The 20,582-nt window shown below is 44.3% G+C and overlaps 1 protein-coding gene across 5 annotated transcripts in view; it reads right to left on the reverse strand.

Annotated features, from left to right (window-relative positions):
• Window positions 1–2,918, reverse strand: part of ccm2 (CCM2 scaffold protein) — a 109,622-nt gene extending 106,704 nt beyond the window's left edge. Inside the window, exon 1 of one of the 5 annotated variants that reach the window (XM_059645444.1) lies at window positions 2,487–2,918. In XM_059645444.1, the coding sequence (XP_059501427.1) occupies window positions 2,487–2,501 (15 nt within the window). In that variant the 5' untranslated portion in view covers window positions 2,502–2,918. Of the gene's footprint in view, window positions 1–2,478 lie in introns of all 5 variants that reach the window. The other 4 variants (XM_059645443.1, XM_059645446.1, XM_059645447.1 and 1 more) reach the window with 4 other exon arrangements.
• Window positions 2,919–20,582: the final 17,664 nt, after the last annotated feature.

Consider the following 20,582-nt stretch of genomic DNA (forward strand, 5'->3'; position numbering starts at 1 on the left):
ACAAATTTTAAGACGCCTCTGCATGAAGAATTTAAGACAAAGTTCAAATGCATTGTGGCTTAATTAATTGGTCTATACAAAATTATCAATTGTTAGTTGGAAAAAGATTTCAAAAGGAGGTTGGTAGAATTGGGGTGTTTGAGCTATAGGGAGAGGCTGAATAGGCTGGAGCCAAAGCTGAGCAGTGACCTTATACCACGTTTAAAAGATCATGAGGGGCTTGCATAAGGAGGATAGTCATGGCCTTTTCTCCAGAGTAGGGAGTCCAAAACTAGAGGGGCACAGGTTTAAGGTGGGAGGGGAAGGATTTAAGGGGCCTAAGGGGCAACCTTTTCACATAAAGGGTGGCATGACCGTGGAACGAGGTGCCAGGGTGGAGGCAGCAGCTAGTAATGATTACAACATTTAAGAGGCATCTGGATGGATGCATGAATAGGAAAGGTTTAGAGGAATACAGGTCACATGCTGGCAAATGGAACTGGATTAATTTAGGATATTAGTTGGCATGATCAAGTTGGACTGAAGGGTCTGTTTCCATGCTGTACATCTCGATAACTGCTGTTACATCATGAACTGCAAAGCTTAAACTAACCTGCTTGGATTTTAGAATGCTGTAAGTAATGCAATTCAGCAAAGAGATAAGATTCCAAGTTTGCAGAATTGAGGCGGATATCTTTCAAAAAAAAAACTGACACAGCAAAGTTTCCAGTGAAATGTTAGAGTAGAATGACCTTGATGCACAGAACTGTAATTAAAAACATATCAATGAGTGGATAAAAAAATCTGACAAACACACAACACTGCAGTTGGGGCCAACCAGTGTTGGAAACACTTGTCAGACAGCATCAGTGGAAAGAAAAAAAACTTCTTGTTTTAAATTGATATCTTTCACAGAATTCTTGATTTTGTATCTCAAGAGCATAATAACAAAAGCATAGAAGCAATTCACTAAATAACTAACAAGTGAGAAACCCAGCATCCATCTTTGGGCACCCAAGTTACTCAATACAGAGCACAGTTTAGATCTGAACAAAAATAAATAGCATGACTTGAAAAATTAGGACATTTTTCACTGTATTATCTGAAAGTCTGACAATGGAAGAAAAAGACTGCTGACCACAGCAAAGTACAAATCAAAAAGGTTGCAAAGGTTTAGGGTAGGCGAGTGAAAATATATATTAACTAGAATGCAAAATGTTCAGTTACATAACTGGTGATTTAGAATGCTCTGGTGGCTCAGTGGTTAGCATTACTGCCTCAATGCCAGAGATTCGATTCTATTTCGGCCTTGGGCAACCATGTGGTGTTTGCACGTTCTCGGTGTCTACGGATTTTCAAACTGAGTGCTGCGGGTTCCGCGTACAGTCCAAAGATGTACAGGTTCGGCAAACTAGAAGGTTTGGCGTGGGACGCTCTTTGGAGGGTTGGTGCAGATTTGATGAGGACTGTGGGGCTTCTAGGATTCTAACAGAATTATCAGTGCTTGGAAAGCAAATACAGTGAAAGCTCTCACATGAGAACATAACCAGATCTGATGGAAAAGCTTGTTTCTATAGCGTATAGAAACTCCTAAAAACACAGAACAAAAATTGAGCATAACATACCACACTGACAGGCAAGTGCTGTGAAATAACAATTCGGATCAAAAAGTTTGCAGAGTCACTACGTTTTGGACATCTGCCTAAGCAAGTTGCACAAAACAAAAATTTCTCTCGCATGAGATTGTAGACTTGTATTATAACTTACAACGCCACCGTTATCAACTGAAATGAAACAAGAACACATTGACCACAATATTTTCCGTCAAGCTGCTATTTCAGCAGCTGTACACTAACTCTTCCCGGCAAAAAGAAAATCGGGTGTCAAATATCTGTCTCTTATTAAGTAGTGTACTGCAGACACTGGAAAGTGAAGCAGGGCGTGCTGAAAATTTGTTTACATTTCGGGCTGGGTGGGAAGACACCGTGGAGTGGCTTTCGAGTAGTTTCAACAGCAGCAGCCGCTGAAGTGCCTCCGCCTCCAGCTCCCAGCGGACATCAGAAAAAGTCACCGGTGAAAAACAGCCCAACCCAAACAGGAGTAACAAAACGCCCTTCAACGATCTCGAAGTTTAATGAACTACATCTGAAATACATTTGTTTCCAAAAAAAACTGAGGAAACGTAAATCCTTTGACAAATCTCGTCTATTTTAAGACAAGGCGGCCCCAAAATTACAAGCCATAGCAACCCCGCCCCCTCCGTTTTTGGGCCAAACAGCAAATTTCGTTGTCAGCTGGAGCTATATTTACCTTTTCTCCCTCAGCCCCGCGATGACAGGCCACTTCGGCCCCCAATCCTAAGGAAGCCCAGGCTCTAGAGCACCCCTCCGGCCGCTCAACAGACCCACACCCAATACCAGCGATATCCAGATCCGACCCTGGGGGGGATGTCTCCCCCGATCTTTCATCACCCCAAACTAAACCGCGCACAACTCTCACCTTTTTACCTTTCTTCGCATCATCCTCCATTTCTAGCTGAAGAACCAGCGGTAACTCCTTACAACCAGGGTAACGGCGGAAAAAGAACCGACTCCCGCCCACAATGACATTACGGCAGCGACATCGGACAACCACTCCAATCCCGGGCCTAGCCGCCCATTCGTTGTGTGGGCTGGACACAAACTTCCCTCAACCACACTCTCCCTACCCACCCCGGTCAGATCGCACACCGCCGAAAGCAACTTTTCAATCCTGCCGCCATCTTGGGCGTGTCTTCCCGGCGCACATTGGGTCAGCTCTGGAGGACTATCGCCTCCGCCGCAACACATCCTCCCGTCCACCAGGGGCCCCTAACCGTCGGTCCTGCTCCTAACCGCCAGGGGGCCTCCGCGGCCAACCTTCCTCCTTTTTCAGGGCGCCATGAGGCTTCCGCCGCTTCGCCTCCTCCAAACGTCACGAAGGCGCGACGCTCCTTCTTCCAGCCGCAAGGGGGCATCCGCTGCGGATAGGTCCGCCCCCGGCTTGCAGGGAGCGTGTGTTTCACGCCCGCCGTGGTTTTTCGGTCCGAAACGTCAGCTTTTGTGCTCCTGAGATGCTGCTTGGCCTGCTGTGTTCATCTAGCTTCACACTTTGTTATCGTGGTTTTTCTACAGGCCGGCAGTGGCCAAACGTCTTCAGGGCGCCATCTTCAGGAAGACAATGGTACAATTTAGACTTGTCTCCCTATGCCATGATGAAAAGAAGCGAACGTTCCCACTCAGTCTCAGTTACTATTTAGATTCTACTTCTAGCTTCAAAACAACCCAGATCTGAATGCAAATTGTGTATCTTTTTCACAAAACTAAACGTTGTTTCATTTGTATTGGCGAAAAGGGATAGGTCTCAAAAGAAAGGCCTTAAAAGGAGGAAATAAAAATATCAACAAAATACTGTGCATGCTGGAGATCAGCAGAGCTTGCGGCACATGTAAAGAGGGAAACTGAGTCCATGTTTGAATCCAGTAAGATTTTGCGTGAAGTTCATCTAGCACTTTTTGCAGTTACTTCAGGAGGAAAAATAAAGTGATGGTTGGCGAGCAAATGTTGAACTTTTCCATTTTACGTGCAATCTAGTTAATCGTAAGCATTTTGTATCAAATTCTAGATTTTTTTAAGAATAAAAGACCAATAATACAAATAACTGACATTTGAATTTTTCCAACTGATATCCACTTCTGTAAACTTTATCTGTTTTGACTTATTTCAGAAAGTTGCAGGAATTTATGCTTCCAAAATATATAGATTGATAAGGAAGGAAGTCCATCCCCCCAGACCTCCCACTGACTGAGGACGAACGGTCAGTCCTTAGTAAGGGGCTCACCTTTGTCCCCCGACAACCACACATCAACGAATACCAGTCACGTTTGGACATAGAGCAGTTTTTCCGCCGTCTTCGCCTCCATGCCTACTTCTTCAACCGGGAACCTAACCCTCCTTCCACTGACCCCTTCACCCGCTTCCAACACAAGTCCTCCTCCTGGACACCACCCCCAGGCCTCCTACCCTCCCTCGACCTCTTCATCTCCAACTGCCGTCGAGACATTAACCACCTCAACCTCTCCACCCCTCTCACCCACTCCAACCTCTCCCCTGCAGAACAGGCAGCCCTCCGCTCCCTCCGCTCCAACCCCAACCTCACCATCAAACCCGCAGACAAGGGTGGCGCAGTGGTAGTATGGCGCACTGACCTCTACATCGCCGAGGCCAGACGCCAACTCTCCGACACCAACTCCTACCGCCCCCTCGATCATAACCCCACACCCGAGCACCAAACCATCATCTCCAACACCATTCACCTCATCACCTCAGGGGACCTCCCACCCACAGCCTCCAACCTCATTGTTCCCCAACCCCGCACGGCCCGTTTCTATCTCCTTCCCAAAATCCACAAACCTGCCTTCCCTGGTCGACCCATCGTCTCAGCCTGCTCCTGCCCCACCGAACTCATCTCCACCTATCTGGACTCCATTTTCTCCCCTTTGGTCCAGGAACTCCCCACCTACGTCCGTGACACCACCCACGCCCTCCACCTCCTCCAGGACTTCCAATTCCCTGGCCCCCAACACCTCATATTCACCATGGACGTCCAGTCCCTATACACCTGCATTCCGCATGCAGATGGCCTCAAGTCCCTCCGCTTCTTCCTGTCCCGCAGGCCCAACCAGTCCCCCTCCACCGACACTCTCGTCCGCCTAGCTGAACTCGTCCTCACCCTCAACAACTCTTTTGACTCCTCCCACTTCCTACAGACTAAGGGGGTGGCCATGGGCCCCAGCTATGCCTGTCTCTTCGTAGGTTACGTGGAACAGTCCCTCTTCCGCACCTACACAGGCCCCAAACCGCACCTCTTCCTCCGTTACATTGATGACTGTATCGGCGCCGCCTCTTGCTCCCCAGAGGAGCTCGAACAGTTCATCCACTTCACCAACACCTTCCACCCCAACCTTCAGTTCACCTGGGCCATCTCCAGCACATCCCTCACCTTCCTGGACCTCTCAGTCTCCATCTCAGGCAACCAGCTTGTAACTGATGTCCATTTCAAGCCCACCGACTCCCACAGCTACCTAGAATACACCTCCTCCCACCCACCCTCCTGCAAAAATTCCATCCCCTATTCCCAATTCCTCTGCCTCCGCCGCATCTGCTCCCACGATAAGACATTCCACTCCCGCACATCCCAGATGTCCAAGTTCTTCAAGGACCGCAACTTTCCCCCCACAGTGATCGAGAACGCCCTTGACCGCGTCTCCCGTATTTCCCGCAACACATCCCTCACACCCCGCCCCCGCCACAACCGCCCTAAGAGGATCCCTCTCGTTCTCACGCATCACCCTACCAACCTCCGGATACAACGCATCATCCTCCGACACTTTCGCCATTTACAATCCGACCCCACCACCCAAGACATTTTTCCATCCCCACCCCTGTCTGCTTTCCGGAGGGACCACTCTCTCCGTGACTCCCTTGTTCGCTCCACACTGCCCTCCAACCCCACCACACCCGGCACCTTCCCCTGCAACCGCAGGAAATGCTACACTTGCCCCCACACCTCCTCCCTCACCCCTATCCCAGGCCCCAAGATGACATTCCACATTAAGCAGAGGTTCACCTGCACATCTGCCAATGTGGTATACTGCATCCACTGTACCCGGTGCGGCTTCCTCTACATTGGGGAAACCAAGCGGAGGCTTGGAGACTGCTTTGCAGAACACCTCCGCTCAGTTCGCAACAAACAACTGCACCTCCCAGTCGCAAACCATTTCCACTCCCCCTCCCATTCTCTAGATGCCATGTCCAATATGGGCCTCCTGCACTGCCACAATGATGCCACCCGAAGGTTGCAGGAACAGCAACTCATATTCCGCCTGGGAACCCTGCAGCCTAATGGTATCAATGTGGACTTCACCAGTTTCAAAATCTCCCCTTCCCCTACTGCATCCCTAAACCAGCCCAGTTCGTCCCCTCCCCCCACTGCACCACACAACCAGCCCAGCTCTTCCACCCCCACCCACTGCATCCCAAAACCAGTCCAACCTGTCTCTGCCTCCCTAACCGGTTCTTCCTCTCACCCATCCCTTCCTCCCACCCCAAGCCGCACCCCCGTCTACCTACTAACCTCATCCCACCTCCTTGACCTGTCCGTCTTCCCTGGACTGACCTATCCCCTCCCTACCTCCCCACCTATACTCTCTCCACCTATCTTCTTTACTCTCCATCTTCGGTCCGCCTCCCCTTCTCTCCCTATTTATTCCAGTTCCCTCTCCCCATCCCCCTCTCTGATGAAGGGTCTAGGCCAGAAACGTCAGCTTTTGTGCTCCTGAGATGCTGCTTGGCCTGCTGTGTTCATCCAGCCTCACATTTTATTATCTTGGAATTCTCCAGCATCTGCAGTTCCCATTATCTCAGATTGATAAGGAAAGCAGATTTACTTCCTTAAAATCACTATTATAGAGCAACTAGGTTCCATATTTACTTTACATCAAGAAGTATGATCACACAACTGATTTTTTTTTAAATTTAGCCTATTTTTTCTTATTAAACCTGCTTGGAGACATTATTGCATACTTCTAGAGCCGATAGGTCTTGAACCCAAGCCTCTCAATCCTCTATCACACAACTAAAAGGATTTTTCTGCTACCAAATCACCTCTACAAATTTTGCATATTAACCACCAGCAATATGTCACCAATGTTTCCAGTTGTTCAGTTTATGAGCTGAGCCCATTAAGAGCAATGCAAAAATAAGGTGAACTTGCAACTTATATTTCTAATCAACCCATTCAGAGATGTTGTTATACACCCTTGGAGTAGGTGGGACTTGAACCCAGACCTCTGGCAGAGACGCTCCCACTGTGCCACAAGAAGGCCGTAATAAGGAACATCGAGAGTAAATGAGGCAACAGCTCTCCACTGGGACACCAGTAATTCACATAAACATTTCTGCTCGTTTCAAACCAGCACCCTTTTCACATGTAAAGCAAATGTGACACCCACTACACCACAGAAACAGTACACAAGGCTAACTTTTAACTCCAAATTTATTAATTCTATGGTGTCATGGTGTGATCTAAACACAAATGCCCAGAACCTGGCCATTATGATTACCAGCCCAGAAGCATTAACCGCTGCATTATCTCCTCCACAGTATGACAAAAGAAATGACTTCCTCCGTAGTTTGGATAGTTCTTGATTATTCAACAGGCATTTTTGCACTTTAATAATTAACAAAATAAATTATTCAAAGGCAATTCTGCAAACATACAAATTATTTGTGTGTGTGTGTCTGAATTTTGTCCCACCATTTTTGCATCACTTGAAATTAGTTTTTAACCAGCCACAAAACATTTACAGTCAAATTAGCATTTTATTACAACAACATTTACAGTATTACTGGTGTTTTTCAACAAAGTCTTTAACAGAATGAAACTCTTCACTTAGGAAACACTTGGAAAGTACATTGAACTGACAATATGCCAAAGCAAACAAAGGAAAATAAATACAAGTTTTGTGGAGACTGACCTTATAATCTGTTTATATTCATAGAATATGCAAGTCTTACTGAGAGATAATAGGAACTGCAGATGCTGGAGAATCTGAGATAGCAAGATGTGGAGCTGGATGAACACAGCTGCTTGGCCTGCTGTGTTCATCCAGCTCCACACCTTGTTATCTAAGTCTTATTGAGAACTGTTTTCTCTTGAGTTGAAAAGTTAGGCTAGCATCTGATGGACTCTGTTATATGAGGAATAAATATATTATTTACTTGAAATCTGCCTGTTGTAATTTCTCCAAGATCCTTTAAAGAAAATAACTTCCTCTGCCTCTGCTGTGTCTGCTCCCAAGATGGGGTGTTCCACTCCCGAACCTCCCGGATGGCCTCTTATTTCAAGGACCACAACATACCCTTGTCAGTGGCCGAAAATGCCCTCGACTGCATTTCTTGCATTTCCCGCACCTCTTCCCGCACATCCCCTCCCCACAACAAAAACAAAGACAGAAATTCCCCTTCTATTCACGTGTCACCCCACTAACCTCTGGATTCAACGTACCATTCTCCACCACTTCCACCACCTGCAAACTGACTCCACAACCAAAGATATATATCCCCTCACCCCTATCTGCCTTCAGCAGGGACCGGTCTCTGCGACTCCCATGTCGGGTCTACACTCCCCACTAGCCCCACCCCCGGCACCTTTCCCTGCATCCGCAGGAAATGCTACATCTGCCCCTCGACCTCCCTTCTCACCTCCATCCAAGGAATCAAAAACCTTTCACATCAGACAGAGGTTCACCTGTACATCCAACAAAGTGATCTATTGCAGTCACTGTTCCCGATGTGATCTCCTCTACATCGGTGAGACCAAGCAGAGACTCAGAGACCGCTTTGTAGAGCACTTGTGCTCTGTTCGGAACAAACAATAAAACCGGTTCTTCCTCTCACCCATCCCTTCCTCCCACCCCAAGCCGCACCCCCATCTACCTACTAACCTCATCCCACCTCCTTGACCTGTCCGTCTTCCCTGGACTGACCTATCCCCTCCCTACCTCCCCACCTATACTCTCTCCACCTATCTTCTTTACTCTGCATCTTCGGTCCGCCTCCCCCTCTCTCCCTATTTATTCCAGTTCCCTCTCCCCCTCCCCTTCTCTGATGAAGGGTCTAGGCCCGAAACGTCAGCTTTTGTGCTCCTGAGATGCTGCTTGGCCTGCTGTGTTCATCCAGCCTCACATTTTATTATCTTGGAATTCTCCAGCATCTGCAGTTCCCATTATCTCTAATAACACCTACCTATTGCGAACCATTTCAACTCCCCCTCCCACTCCCTGGGTGACACGTCCATCCTACGCCTCCTCCAGTGTCAACAACGATGCCACCCGAAAACTGGAAGAGCAGCACCTCATATTCTGTCTTGAGAGCCTACAGGCCAGTGCAATTCCTTCAGTATAGGTTTGGGCAGTGGCATGTGTTACACTGTGCGAGGGTTTGCAGGGTATCAACTATTATTTACTTAAAGAATTAATATATGTACCCTTTTAATTCATCTGACAACTTTTCTAAAATTTTCTTATTAGCATCTAGTGAATCTTCAACTTTAGGATGAAGAATTAGTTTAGGATAATAAGTTCTGATGAAGAGCCATCTAGATTCAAAACGTTAGCTTGCTTTCTCTCTGTGGATACTGCCTGACCTGCCGTGATCTCCAGCATTTTTTGTTTTCTGTACTGATTCTAGCATCTGCAGTAATTTGCTCCTATGTATGTCATTACTCTGATCTTTTCTCTTCTCTCAAAGCCTGTGAGTAGCAATTCTTCAGCTGATGTTTTGGTGATCATCCAATTAAAGTTGAATAAAATTGGTTATAACTGATCTGAACACACAACAGCACAGACTCACAAAGTGGTATAGAATGTCAACTTCACTCTGTAACATGTTGGTAGGGTTTGACACACCTTCCTGGGTCAGTGCCGTTGTGATCCTGACTGCTGACTCTGGCTAGTGCAGGGCCTGCTGAATGAACCAGTGTTCATTGCTGAGGTGATTCGAGATAATCTCCTACATATTGTACATTAACAACGTTGGAGGAATGTGAGAGGCAAGGACATATTCGAGCACTTTTGTCTGATTCTGCCCCCTTCCGCCCCTAAACCTAAGAAATAACCTTCATTGTTATCGGGAACAATTGCACACAAATTTGTAACGTAATGTGAGATTCAAGAATGTGGACAACTAAATATCATGAAACAGGGATTCTTTGTTCCACTGACATCAGGTCTTTGCAAATTAAGGGAAATTAAGGTTAAACAAATAAAATATAGCATTTACATGGACTTTAGCCCATAGTTCAGATCATGATTGAGGAAATCCAATGTCTGTTTCTCCCTCTCTCCATGGGGCTTCTTTCTCACAAAGACACCCAGACGTCCAGAGGGTGCCTGGTCAATAGCTCAAGCTCCCCTGCTTACCTGATCAGTGTCATTACTCACCATTGTCACCTTCCGTCGGAAGCCTTGCAAACTCTCAACACTTCTATTCAGAAGGCAGAAGATACATAGGAACACTACCACTTGTATGTACCCCTCCAAGCTACTCACCGTCCTAACTTGAAAATATATTGCCATTTCTTCTGGGACAAAATCCCAAAAACTCCCACAAAACTCCTTTCCTAACATCATAGTGGGTCTATCTACAGCATATGGACTGCCCTGGTTCAAAAAGGCAGCTCGCCACCACCTTCTTCAGGGCAACAGGGGATGGGCAATAAATGCTGACCTAGTCAGTGACATCAATATCACAGGAGTGATTTTAAAAAAGCTTTGTTCTTTACTGCACTCCATATGCAATATGTATGCCAGGCTATGCACATTACACCAACACCCCATCCTTTAAACACCAACTTTAAAATCATAACAATCGGAAGCAACAAAAACGGTATATCATAATTTTAGATTATTAGAATCTTGGTAACTCCAGCACAATCCCAAATTATTTTCAAGTTTCATTTTCAGAATACTCTACCTGCCACTGAATTTCTCAAATCCAAGCAATTTCACATCACTGGCATATAACTGGCATGTGAAGTACAAAATGAAGTAGGCCAAATTGCTTTTACTTCTAATTTAACAGCATTATTGAAACATATAAAATAATTAGAGGATTAGATAGGGTGGATAGGGAGAGCCTTTTTCCTAGGATGGTGACGGCGAGCACGACGGGGCATAGCTTTAAATTGAGGGGCGAAAGATATTGGACAGATGTCAGAGGTAGTTTCTTTACTCAGAGAGTAGTAAGGGAATGGAACGTTTTGCCTGCAACGGTAGTAGATTCGCCAACTTTAGGTACATTTAAGTAGTCATTGGATAAGCATATGGACGTACATGGAATAGTGTAGGTTAGATGGGCTTGAGATCGGTATGACAGGTCGGCACAACATCGAGGGCTGAAGGGCCTGTACTGTGCTGTAATGTTCTATGTTCTAAATGCCAGTCTCATAACAAAATTGTAATCTCAATTTGTATGTAATCACAGGAAAATGTTCTTAAGCACATCCTCTTGAGCACTGCATGGCCTTATGTTTTTTAACTCAAAGGCAACATCAATGAGCTACTGAAAGAGCTTTCAAATTAAATTGTTTCTTATTTACTGACCTCTAAAGTTCTTCCATTTTCTTGAGCATACATTGAATTTACTTCATGGCACGTTTCAAGCTATATACATCTTCGAAGGAGCAAAATGTTTTTCCTTTACTGTCAACGACACTGAAAAGTTCAGTTCTTTGGAGTTCACCAAGTAATTGAACTTCTTTGCTGGACTACCAACGAAACAAACAACTTTCATTTCCTTTAGCACACATGATAGTTACATCTTGAGTCACTCTTCCTCTTTAACAGCTTGTATTTCTGATTAACTCTGCCACTGCTACATTACCATGCATTTTATTTTGTCAATTTGTCTGTGTCTAATTTCTGTTTTGTTTAATCTTTATCATAATACTTGTGGACCTCTCAGTGATATTCATTGTATGCTAAGTATTTTACAATTGGTCAAGTCCGCAAAAGCTCCCGGCTTTCCATTGTCCACAAAATATCAATACTGGTGTGTTTTGAAAGTGTTTGCCGCACGCTTGCTTTTTTTTCTTTTCTCCTTGCCATGTTTTTCCTCCCCTTCATTTATCACCTCCATATCTCTTCTGGCCTATCATTTCCACCCTTCATCTTCATTGCATTTTCTTGCCACCTTGTCGTCCTTCTATTCTCACTTTTGTCTTCCTTCCTCTCTACTTCATTATCTCTCTGTCATCTCTCTCCCCTCACTTTTTAACCTTGATCCAACGGCACAATCCTCGCATCTTTCTATTTCTTTCTCACCTTCTTGACCATTTGTTTTTATGTTCATTGTCATCTCTTAGAAATTTATTCTTTTTTTCTCTTTTCTATCTTTTCTCATCTACTCTTACACATGTCTTTCTCCTTGAATTATAGGATTGGATTTCATAATAGGACAAAAAATATTCCAAAGAGCCCAAAAGTATGGGCAGTGGGTGTGGGGGTGGAAAACCTGCTTTGATAATCACCCAGAACTTGACTAGTCAAGTTGCCAAGACCTGCCATCCAATCAGAGAGTGGTTCCACTTCTGGCAGCAGAGGGCGCATTAGTGAGCATGTACCCTCAAATTCTGATAAGTCTTTCTGTGAACAATAGGACCAGTCAGACAGGTTCCAGTGAGTGAGAAGGGTCTTAATGAGAGCAGATCATTTTCAATGGATCCTTCTGTGGGCCAAATAATATGCCAAAAGGAGCACACTGAAGCTTACTGGCAGAGCATTCATGTTAATCTGGAGAGCTCAATTACCAATGGGTACTACCACCTGGGGCCGGAAGATTGGTCACTTAAGTGATGGAATGGGTAACCACTAGGATGTCAAAGAAAACTAGTCAAGTTTTTCAGGAGTCCACTGAATCTATCTTGCTAACTAATAGGTATTCCATTTTGGATAACACCAGAAGAGTGCAGCCAGAGCAGTTGGCACCATGAGCAGCACAATGGTACAGGGGATGGGGGAGGAAAATGATCATGATAAAATAGTGAAAAATGGTATAAACCAATAGTGATTGGTGATTCCAATGTCAGGGGATTAGACAGGGATTTCTGTACAATTGACATCACTCCAGGACTGTATGTTACTTCCCTAGAGTCATGATAAGGATGTCATGGAATGGCTAAAGAAATTCCTCAGGGGAGGGTGATCAGCCAGAGACTGTGATTCCACATTAGTACAAATGACTCAGGTGGGAATAAAGATCAAATCCTGAAAGCAGATTTTAGGGAATTAGAAGATTGAAAGGCAGCACCTCTAAAGCAGTTATCTCAGGATTATCCCAGTCCCATTTGCTAGACAGCCGAGAAACAGGAGGATCGAGTGATTGAGTAAATAGTTGGAAAGTTGGTGTGAGACAGTGGAAGTTAGATGTCTGGAGCATTGGACCTATTTCTGCAGCAGTTGAGAACATGAAGAGGCTGTATGGTCTGTACCTGAACAGGACTGGAATAAATATCCTTGCAAGAAAATTTGCTCAAGATGTTGGGCGGGTTTAAACTAGGTCTGCAGGGAAATGGAAACCTGAGGCAAATTGAGAGTAAGGAATGAGAGGCAGAAATTTAATGAGTGACTTGGATAGACAGAGAAAACAAAGGTTAAAAATGCACGGTACAGGCACATGGAGGTAATAAACGGTATACTTGTAAACACAAGGAGTAAAGAAAATGAAGCCAATGAGATAAGGGCACAAATGGACACATTGCAACATGATGACATTATTATTATAAAGATTTGGCTTTTGGAGAGACAAGGATGGCACTTTACATCCCTAAACATTTTGGTTTCAGGCAGAATAGAAAAGCAGGGTGTGGCATTATTGTTTAAATAACAAGTTATATCTATGAGAAGTGATGCTATACAAATGATATGCCAGCAAATTTCTGACTGCAAACAGAATAGAACATAGAACATAACAGCACAGTACAGGCCCTTCGGCCTTCGATGTTGTGCCGACCTGTCATACCAATTTGAAGCCCATCTAACCTACACTATTCCATGTACATCCATATGCTTGTCCAATGACGACTTAAATGTACTTAAAGTTGGTGAATCTACTACCATTGCAGGCAAAGCATTCCATTCCATTACTACTCTGAGTAAAGAAACTACCTCTGACATCTGTCCTATATCTTTCACCCCTCAATTTAAAGCTATGCCTCCTCATGCTCGCCGTCACTATCCGAGAGAAAAGGCTCTCCCTATCCACCCTATCTAACCCTCTGATTATTTTATTTTATTATTTTATAGGGCAATCGTTGTTGGGAATTTTAATTTTTCTTAGTAGTTTTTTTCTTCATTTTTAGTATACTTATGACAATGTTTTCAAGTTCACTGCCCCCGTCCATACAAAATAAATCATCTATATGCAGCACAACAATGCCCGAAAACCGGTGCCAATGAAGAATGACAGGGTCTACTTTCAACTGATCGCAGCCCATTACTAATAAAATGGACTTCAGTGAGAAATACTAAATGCTAGAAGTATCATTTAGACCACATATGCATTTATCTAGATCCTGAGACCCCCACTATATCTGGATCTTCATTTGGAGTGCGAAGTAACATTCCTTTTGAGGCTAACTCACCTCAGAAATGCAGTTTTATTGCCAATTTATCCGAATTCCCAAGTATTACTTGCGAACAAAGCAAAGAAAAACTTCAAAGATAGTAAGAACTGCTGACTCTGGAAAATCTGCGATAACAAGGTGTAGAGCTGGATGAACCCAGCAGGCCAAGTAGCGTTAGAGGAGCAGGAAAGCTGACTTTTCGGGTCTGGACCCTTTTTCAGAAATGGGGGAGGGGAAGGGGATCCTCTTTCTCTATTTATTTCAGAATCCCCTTCCCCTCATCCATTTCTGAAGAAGTGTCCAAACCCAAAATGTTAGCTTTCCTGCCCCTCTGAAGCTGCTTGTCGTGCTGTGTTCATCCAGCTCTACACCTTGTTATCAAAGAAAATCTTCAAAATTGCTTTTCCTGCCATTGTTGAATCTATTCTCACATCTTGGTGACATCATCAGTGGAGCCTTTGATGAAGTGATGTTATTCTACTCTGTTCCACTATTCTTCCCCAATAAATACACGGATGCACACCAGCCATTAGTCCTCAGGACTGAAAGCAAAGTGACCTCGGGGTGTGGAGCATTTGACCTCAGTCCAAGTACCCCATTTTCACATGCAGTTAGGCCGTGCCAGGAGATGTCCTGCCAGTGGAAGAGCCACACATTCAGGCTCCTCATCAATTTCCACTCAGTATATAGCAGAGGTGGCTGATCATCTACCTCCAACCTCTGACCCTTAGAAGATCAGGTGGACAAGAGTCAATGCGCAGACCCCAGCATGTCTGGACAGTTCAGACACAAACATTCTGGGCTTGCCAAAACAAATCTCTGGAGACAAAAGGCTCCACTTCCAAGCAGACAGCCTCCATCCCAGCTGCAGAACAGGAGAGCTCCCTATGACACAGCAAGAGGGAGAGGTGGAGGGCACATTGATGTCACAGGTGAAACTGTCCTGTAAAGAGTTGGGAAATTAATTAGAAATGTTTCTTTTTCCATTTATCTGGTTGCTCACATATCTGTGTAAGGCCCAGACAATTTGTTGCATCCTCTGGCAACACCACATTGGCACAGTGAGGCGCAACAGATAGGGATGTGTGCTGAATGCCTAATGCATCATGTTGGAACGGGGGGGGAGCAATATGTATCCATGGCATTGGGCCATTTTAACGCCTTACGCACACCATTCCCTCCCACCCCACAACCATTCGATATTTCCAACTGTTTAACTGGGTATGCACACAGAGGTGTAGCTTTCAAGGAATTCCCCACCAGTGACTCTGTCAGGGAGCAGCAATGCACAGATAGGGTCAGGTTTGCAGAATGACCAGGCAGTAGGCAGTCTGCAAAACTGTGCTGTAGCCAGTGCATGACCTATGTTCCTCCCCCTTATAAGCCAAAAGCGGCTATCCTTTTCCTTACAAATCAGCTCACTTAACCATACCCATGATGAGTGTGGTCCTGACTGTTTTCTTTCCAATTGCATATATCTATTCACTTCACGATGAAAGGTGACAGTGGTTCTAGGCCAGATCTCAGCCTGCGCGAGCTGATGAGTCCGCAGACATCACCATCTACTCTCTCAATGCTCATGCTACAGGCCTTACATATCCTCAATACCCTACACAACCTGTTTATAAACCTTACTCTTGTTTACCTATCCTGAGCCTCCATGGAGAAAAAGGATTGATCACGAACTGCTCCCAGAAGCACACAGGCTTTTGGACATGGCTGACTGTTTGCTGCAGATGCAATGTGTTTAGCATGAACAACTGCTGCCACATTGTACAGGTGTGGCACTGACATGTTACACCACCATATGACAACAAGTGCATAGTCTTGTCTGAGGACTGCTGAGCATCATAGTTAGCGTCTGGCTGTGTGGCTGTGCTAAGCATCACGTCAAGGTGCAGCAAGGCAAGGCAGATCGTAGACATGCTATTAAACGGCAGGTGATATTGTGCTCAGTGAGGAAGTGTGCAGCCTGGGTAGGCAGTCTGGACCAAACTGTGGGCTTTGTGCCTTTCCCTATGAGGTAACTGTACCTGATGCAAATGAACATTTCTGGTAATGGTATGCCTGGCAATGCGACTCTGTGCTTCTAGAGCTCACTATCAGTGTATTGGAAAGGTGTTAGAATGGTGGCTAGAATTCACTGAATGTTGATGCCAACGTTCATGGAGAAAAGATGTCTATGGCAGGTGACCGTGGATTATGCACACTTTCATCATGGTGAGCATAGAGGGCATTCAGAGGAAGCAGCAAGCTGAAACCACCAAGCACCCACTCTACTTTTTATGAAGGGTTTTCCCAATGACAAGTTTGTTGGGCAAGTTTGGTAAGGTCATAAGCAGAGTATTAAGGAAGTGAGGTGGGCCATCAACAAGAAACATAATAAATGATGATCCCTGTCAATTGGCAACTCGCTGCTACTCAGTGAGAATCTCATGACACTATTTTGAAAAGCACACAAGCTGGATAATCTTGGCATTTGTTTCCGCTACACATTTGCTTATAAGATTCTGTCCTATGTATTATTGTTAACTGACTAAAATATTGCAAAATCTACAACATTTTTTTTTCTTTATCCAACAACTTTAAACCTACAGCTGCTACATCACTGAAATCTCTTGCCAAAGACAGACTCACTACAGGCCATGACAGTGTCCTTCAGTATTTCTTACAAATCTCACATCTGTCATTTATCTCTTCCATAAATTTATTATGTTTCTTATCTCTTATTACTGACTATTTTTAGAGAGGACCCAAGAAAAATCATTGTACTCGAAACATTAAGTGTGTTTTTGACTCTGTTATTCTCTCTACATATACTGCCAGAACTGCTAAGTTTTACCAACACTTTTACTTCTTATTTCATATCTTCAGCATCTGCAGTATTTTGCTTTAATACACGAATACTTGATCCCCTGTTCCAAACAGTCTCAGGCTACAAAAGGCACTACTAGATTATAACATCATGTCCCAGTGTTACTATTGACAACTACCCGAGCATGATGTCCTCCAGTTCTCAAGCTATCCATGAATTGAAAAGTTTCTCTCTATCAATGCAAGTTCAAAAAGCCTCTCATCTCTCCCTATAATTTTCTCCAAAGAAATTGGCCCCACCCCTTTAATATATCTGTACAAGTGAAGTTTCTCCTCCTCAAAACCATTCTCATGAACCCTTTCTATACCTACCGTAATGATTTCAAAACATTCGTTTCAAGATGCAGTGTTCAGAATTCAGTTGAAGCCAACCTAGTATTTAAAATGAGTTCATCATAATTTCTTCACAGGTTCTCACAGATTTCTGTATGTTTATTAACCTATTTTTAACATTGTTAATATATTATTTACCACTTTGTCAATCTACACTGCCAGCTTCAATGGTTTATGCACAAATATACCAAAATTTCTTTGATCTATACAAAAATTCATGGAATGTGACCATCACTGGTTGGTCAGCATTTATTTCCCATCCCTGATTGCCCCTGAGAAGATGGTGGTGGCCTGTCGTTTTGAACAGCTGCGGATCATTTGATATATGTGCACACGGAATGCCATTAGGAAGGGAGTTTTAGAATTTTAATCCCATGACACTGAAGGAACAGAAATATATTTCTAAGGATAGTGAGTGGCTTGGAGATGAACTTGAATGTGTTCATATTCTCATGTATCCACTGCCCTTCAAGATGGTGATGGTCATGAGATTGGAAGTTGATGTTCATGGAACTTTTGGCGACTTATTGCAATGGATCTAGTAAATGATACAAAATATTACTACTGTGCATAGCAATGGTGCAGCTTAACATTTGTGGATGTTGTGCAAATCAAGCCAACAGTTTTGCCTTGAATGAAGTCAAACTTCTTGAGTGTTGTTGGAGCTGCCCTCATCCAGACAATTGGGGAGTATTCCATCACACTCCTGACTTATACATTGAAAATTGCAGAAAAGCTCTAGGGGGTCAGGAGTTGAATTACTTGCTACAGGATTCCTGACCTCTGATGGCTCCTGCGGTGATAGTATTTATATGCTTAGTCCAGTTCAGTTTCTGGTCAATGATAACCCCAGGATGTTGATAGCAGGGAATTTAATGACGTGTTATTTATTGTAACAGTTAGATTCTCTCTTGTTGGGGATGCTCATTGGCTGGCCCTTGTGTTGTGCAAATGTTACCTACCACTGGTAAGCCCAAAGCTGGATATTGATCATTTCTTGCTGCATTTGGACATGGACTGCTTCAGTATTTGAGGAATCACAAATGGTGCTGAACATTGTGTAATTATCAGTGAACGTCTATACTTCCATCCCTGCGACAGAGGAAGGTCATTGTTAAAACAGCTGAAGATAGTTGGGTCAAGGATACTACTTTGAGGAACTCTTGTAGCGATGTCCTGGAGCTGGGATGACTGAGATCCAACAACCACAGTCACCTTCCTATGTGTCAGATATGACTTCAACCAGCAGAAAGTTTTCCCACGATTCCCATTGACTTCAGGTTTTCTAGGGCTCCTTGATGCCACACACAGCCTTGATATCAAAGGCTGTTCTCTCCCACATTTCCGCTGGAATATAGTGCTTTTGTCCATGTTTGAATCAAGGCCGTGATGAGGTCAGTAGCTGAGAGGCCCTGGTAGAACCCAAACTCAATGTCACTGAGCATGAATTGCTGAGCTGATGTTGATTGATAGCATTTGTAGGTAGTGGAGTGTCTCTAGTTCAGGTGAAGGCTCATTCTCCTTGGCTGTATCTGTTATAGGCATTGGGGTTATAGGCACATCCACATCTTGCCTTGCCATTGCTACCATGCAAGCATGGATACAATAATGAAATGAAAGCATCAGAACATATTAGACAGCCAACGAGCATTCTGCTAGCCACCACCTCGGAAATGTGCATATCCAGGCCACCACATCAGTGAAAACATAGAATGACTCTTCCAACTTTCACTTCAGATAATGGAGGCCCCCTTTATAGATCTGCTTGATGTTCCACACCTGCCATCGCAGATTGACTATATCACTCATTGGTAAGAGACACACCTGCTGTGACACCGGTCGCTAGCAGTTGGCTGACAGGCAGAGACCTGGGATGTTCCTTTCTTCACCAGCTGCAGACACGTTTTGGTGCTGTGTTCACCACAATGTGCCAGGTGTTTGTGTAGGGTAGAGCTGTGCCAGTGCATCCTCTAAGGCTTCATGTTCTTCTTCCTCCAAGTTGGTGCTGGTGAAATAGGACTCAGGCTGTGATCTCTTCCTCACTGAGGTTTCCTGATTTAAATTAGTGCCTGCATAAGAAAAGAGAGACAACTATTTGGTAAAGATCGAGAAAAAACGTACGCAAAGCAAAATGTTAGCTTTGGTGCTCATCCAAGAAGAAAAGAGCACAATGTTGTTTATTGGGTTGCCCCATTGTTGTCTCCATATCACCACATGAGCAGTAGTGGTTTTCTCTTTCCAGTTCTAAGATTAATTTCTCAAATAGAGTGAGGAGCATGATGGTCCTCCCCAACTTATCCCATTGGTCTTGGCCTCTTTGTCCCATTGTGGAACAATCTTTCCAGCATTGCGATAAAAAGAAGGCTTTAGTGTGATTGAAATGGGTACAGGATATACATAACTATACAAGGTGGTGAGATGACTCCAGTGAAGTGTGAAGAGCAGACAGGGTTAATAGATTTAGAGGATGAGTCCACATGATACACGTAATGCTGAAGATCACAGTCCATCACCCTGAGGTGTATGTACAGTGTGCAGTTAGAATAAATGATGTACCTGTGAGTGTGAAGTAACAGACACAATGGAATGTTCTCACTAGCTCTAGTGAAACTCGGGAGATTTTTTTGCGACACCATTTGCCTGTCAGTTTTTATGATGTCTCAGCATGTGCTGCAAACACTGACCAGACTGCACATGTCTGATGGCATGGTCCTCTTATCCAGACAACAAAGTCAGAAGTTGCATGAGATCAGGTTATAGTTCAGTTATAAGTTTATTTGAAATTACAAGCTTTCAGAGCATAGTCCCTAAGGCAGATGAAGTGAGAGAGAAGAACACACAAAGAATTTATAAACAGGGAGATCAAGGGTAGAGAAATCAAAGATCATACAATAGATGTGAGTGGAGTGTCGAATAATAAGTCTCTGTAGGTGATCAAATGTGTCAGACAGTGTGAGTAAAGTGTTGACAGCTGAATAATAAGTGAAGGGATGGACCTATAATCTAAGTAAGGCAGAGATAATTATAAAGAACTAAAATTGAGGTGGTGCTGGGGACATACTAAATGACTGGAATAACTGAGGCGGCACAGTGGCTTCGTGGTTGTGACTGCAACCTCACAGTGACAGGGAGCCAGGTTCAATTCCACCCTTGGGTGACTGTCTGTGTGGAGTTTACACATTCTCCCTGTGTCT

Source organism: Stegostoma tigrinum, chromosome 4, assembly GCF_030684315.1.
Source record: "Stegostoma tigrinum isolate sSteTig4 chromosome 4, sSteTig4.hap1, whole genome shotgun sequence".
NCBI lineage: Eukaryota > Metazoa > Chordata > Chondrichthyes > Orectolobiformes > Stegostomatidae > Stegostoma > Stegostoma tigrinum.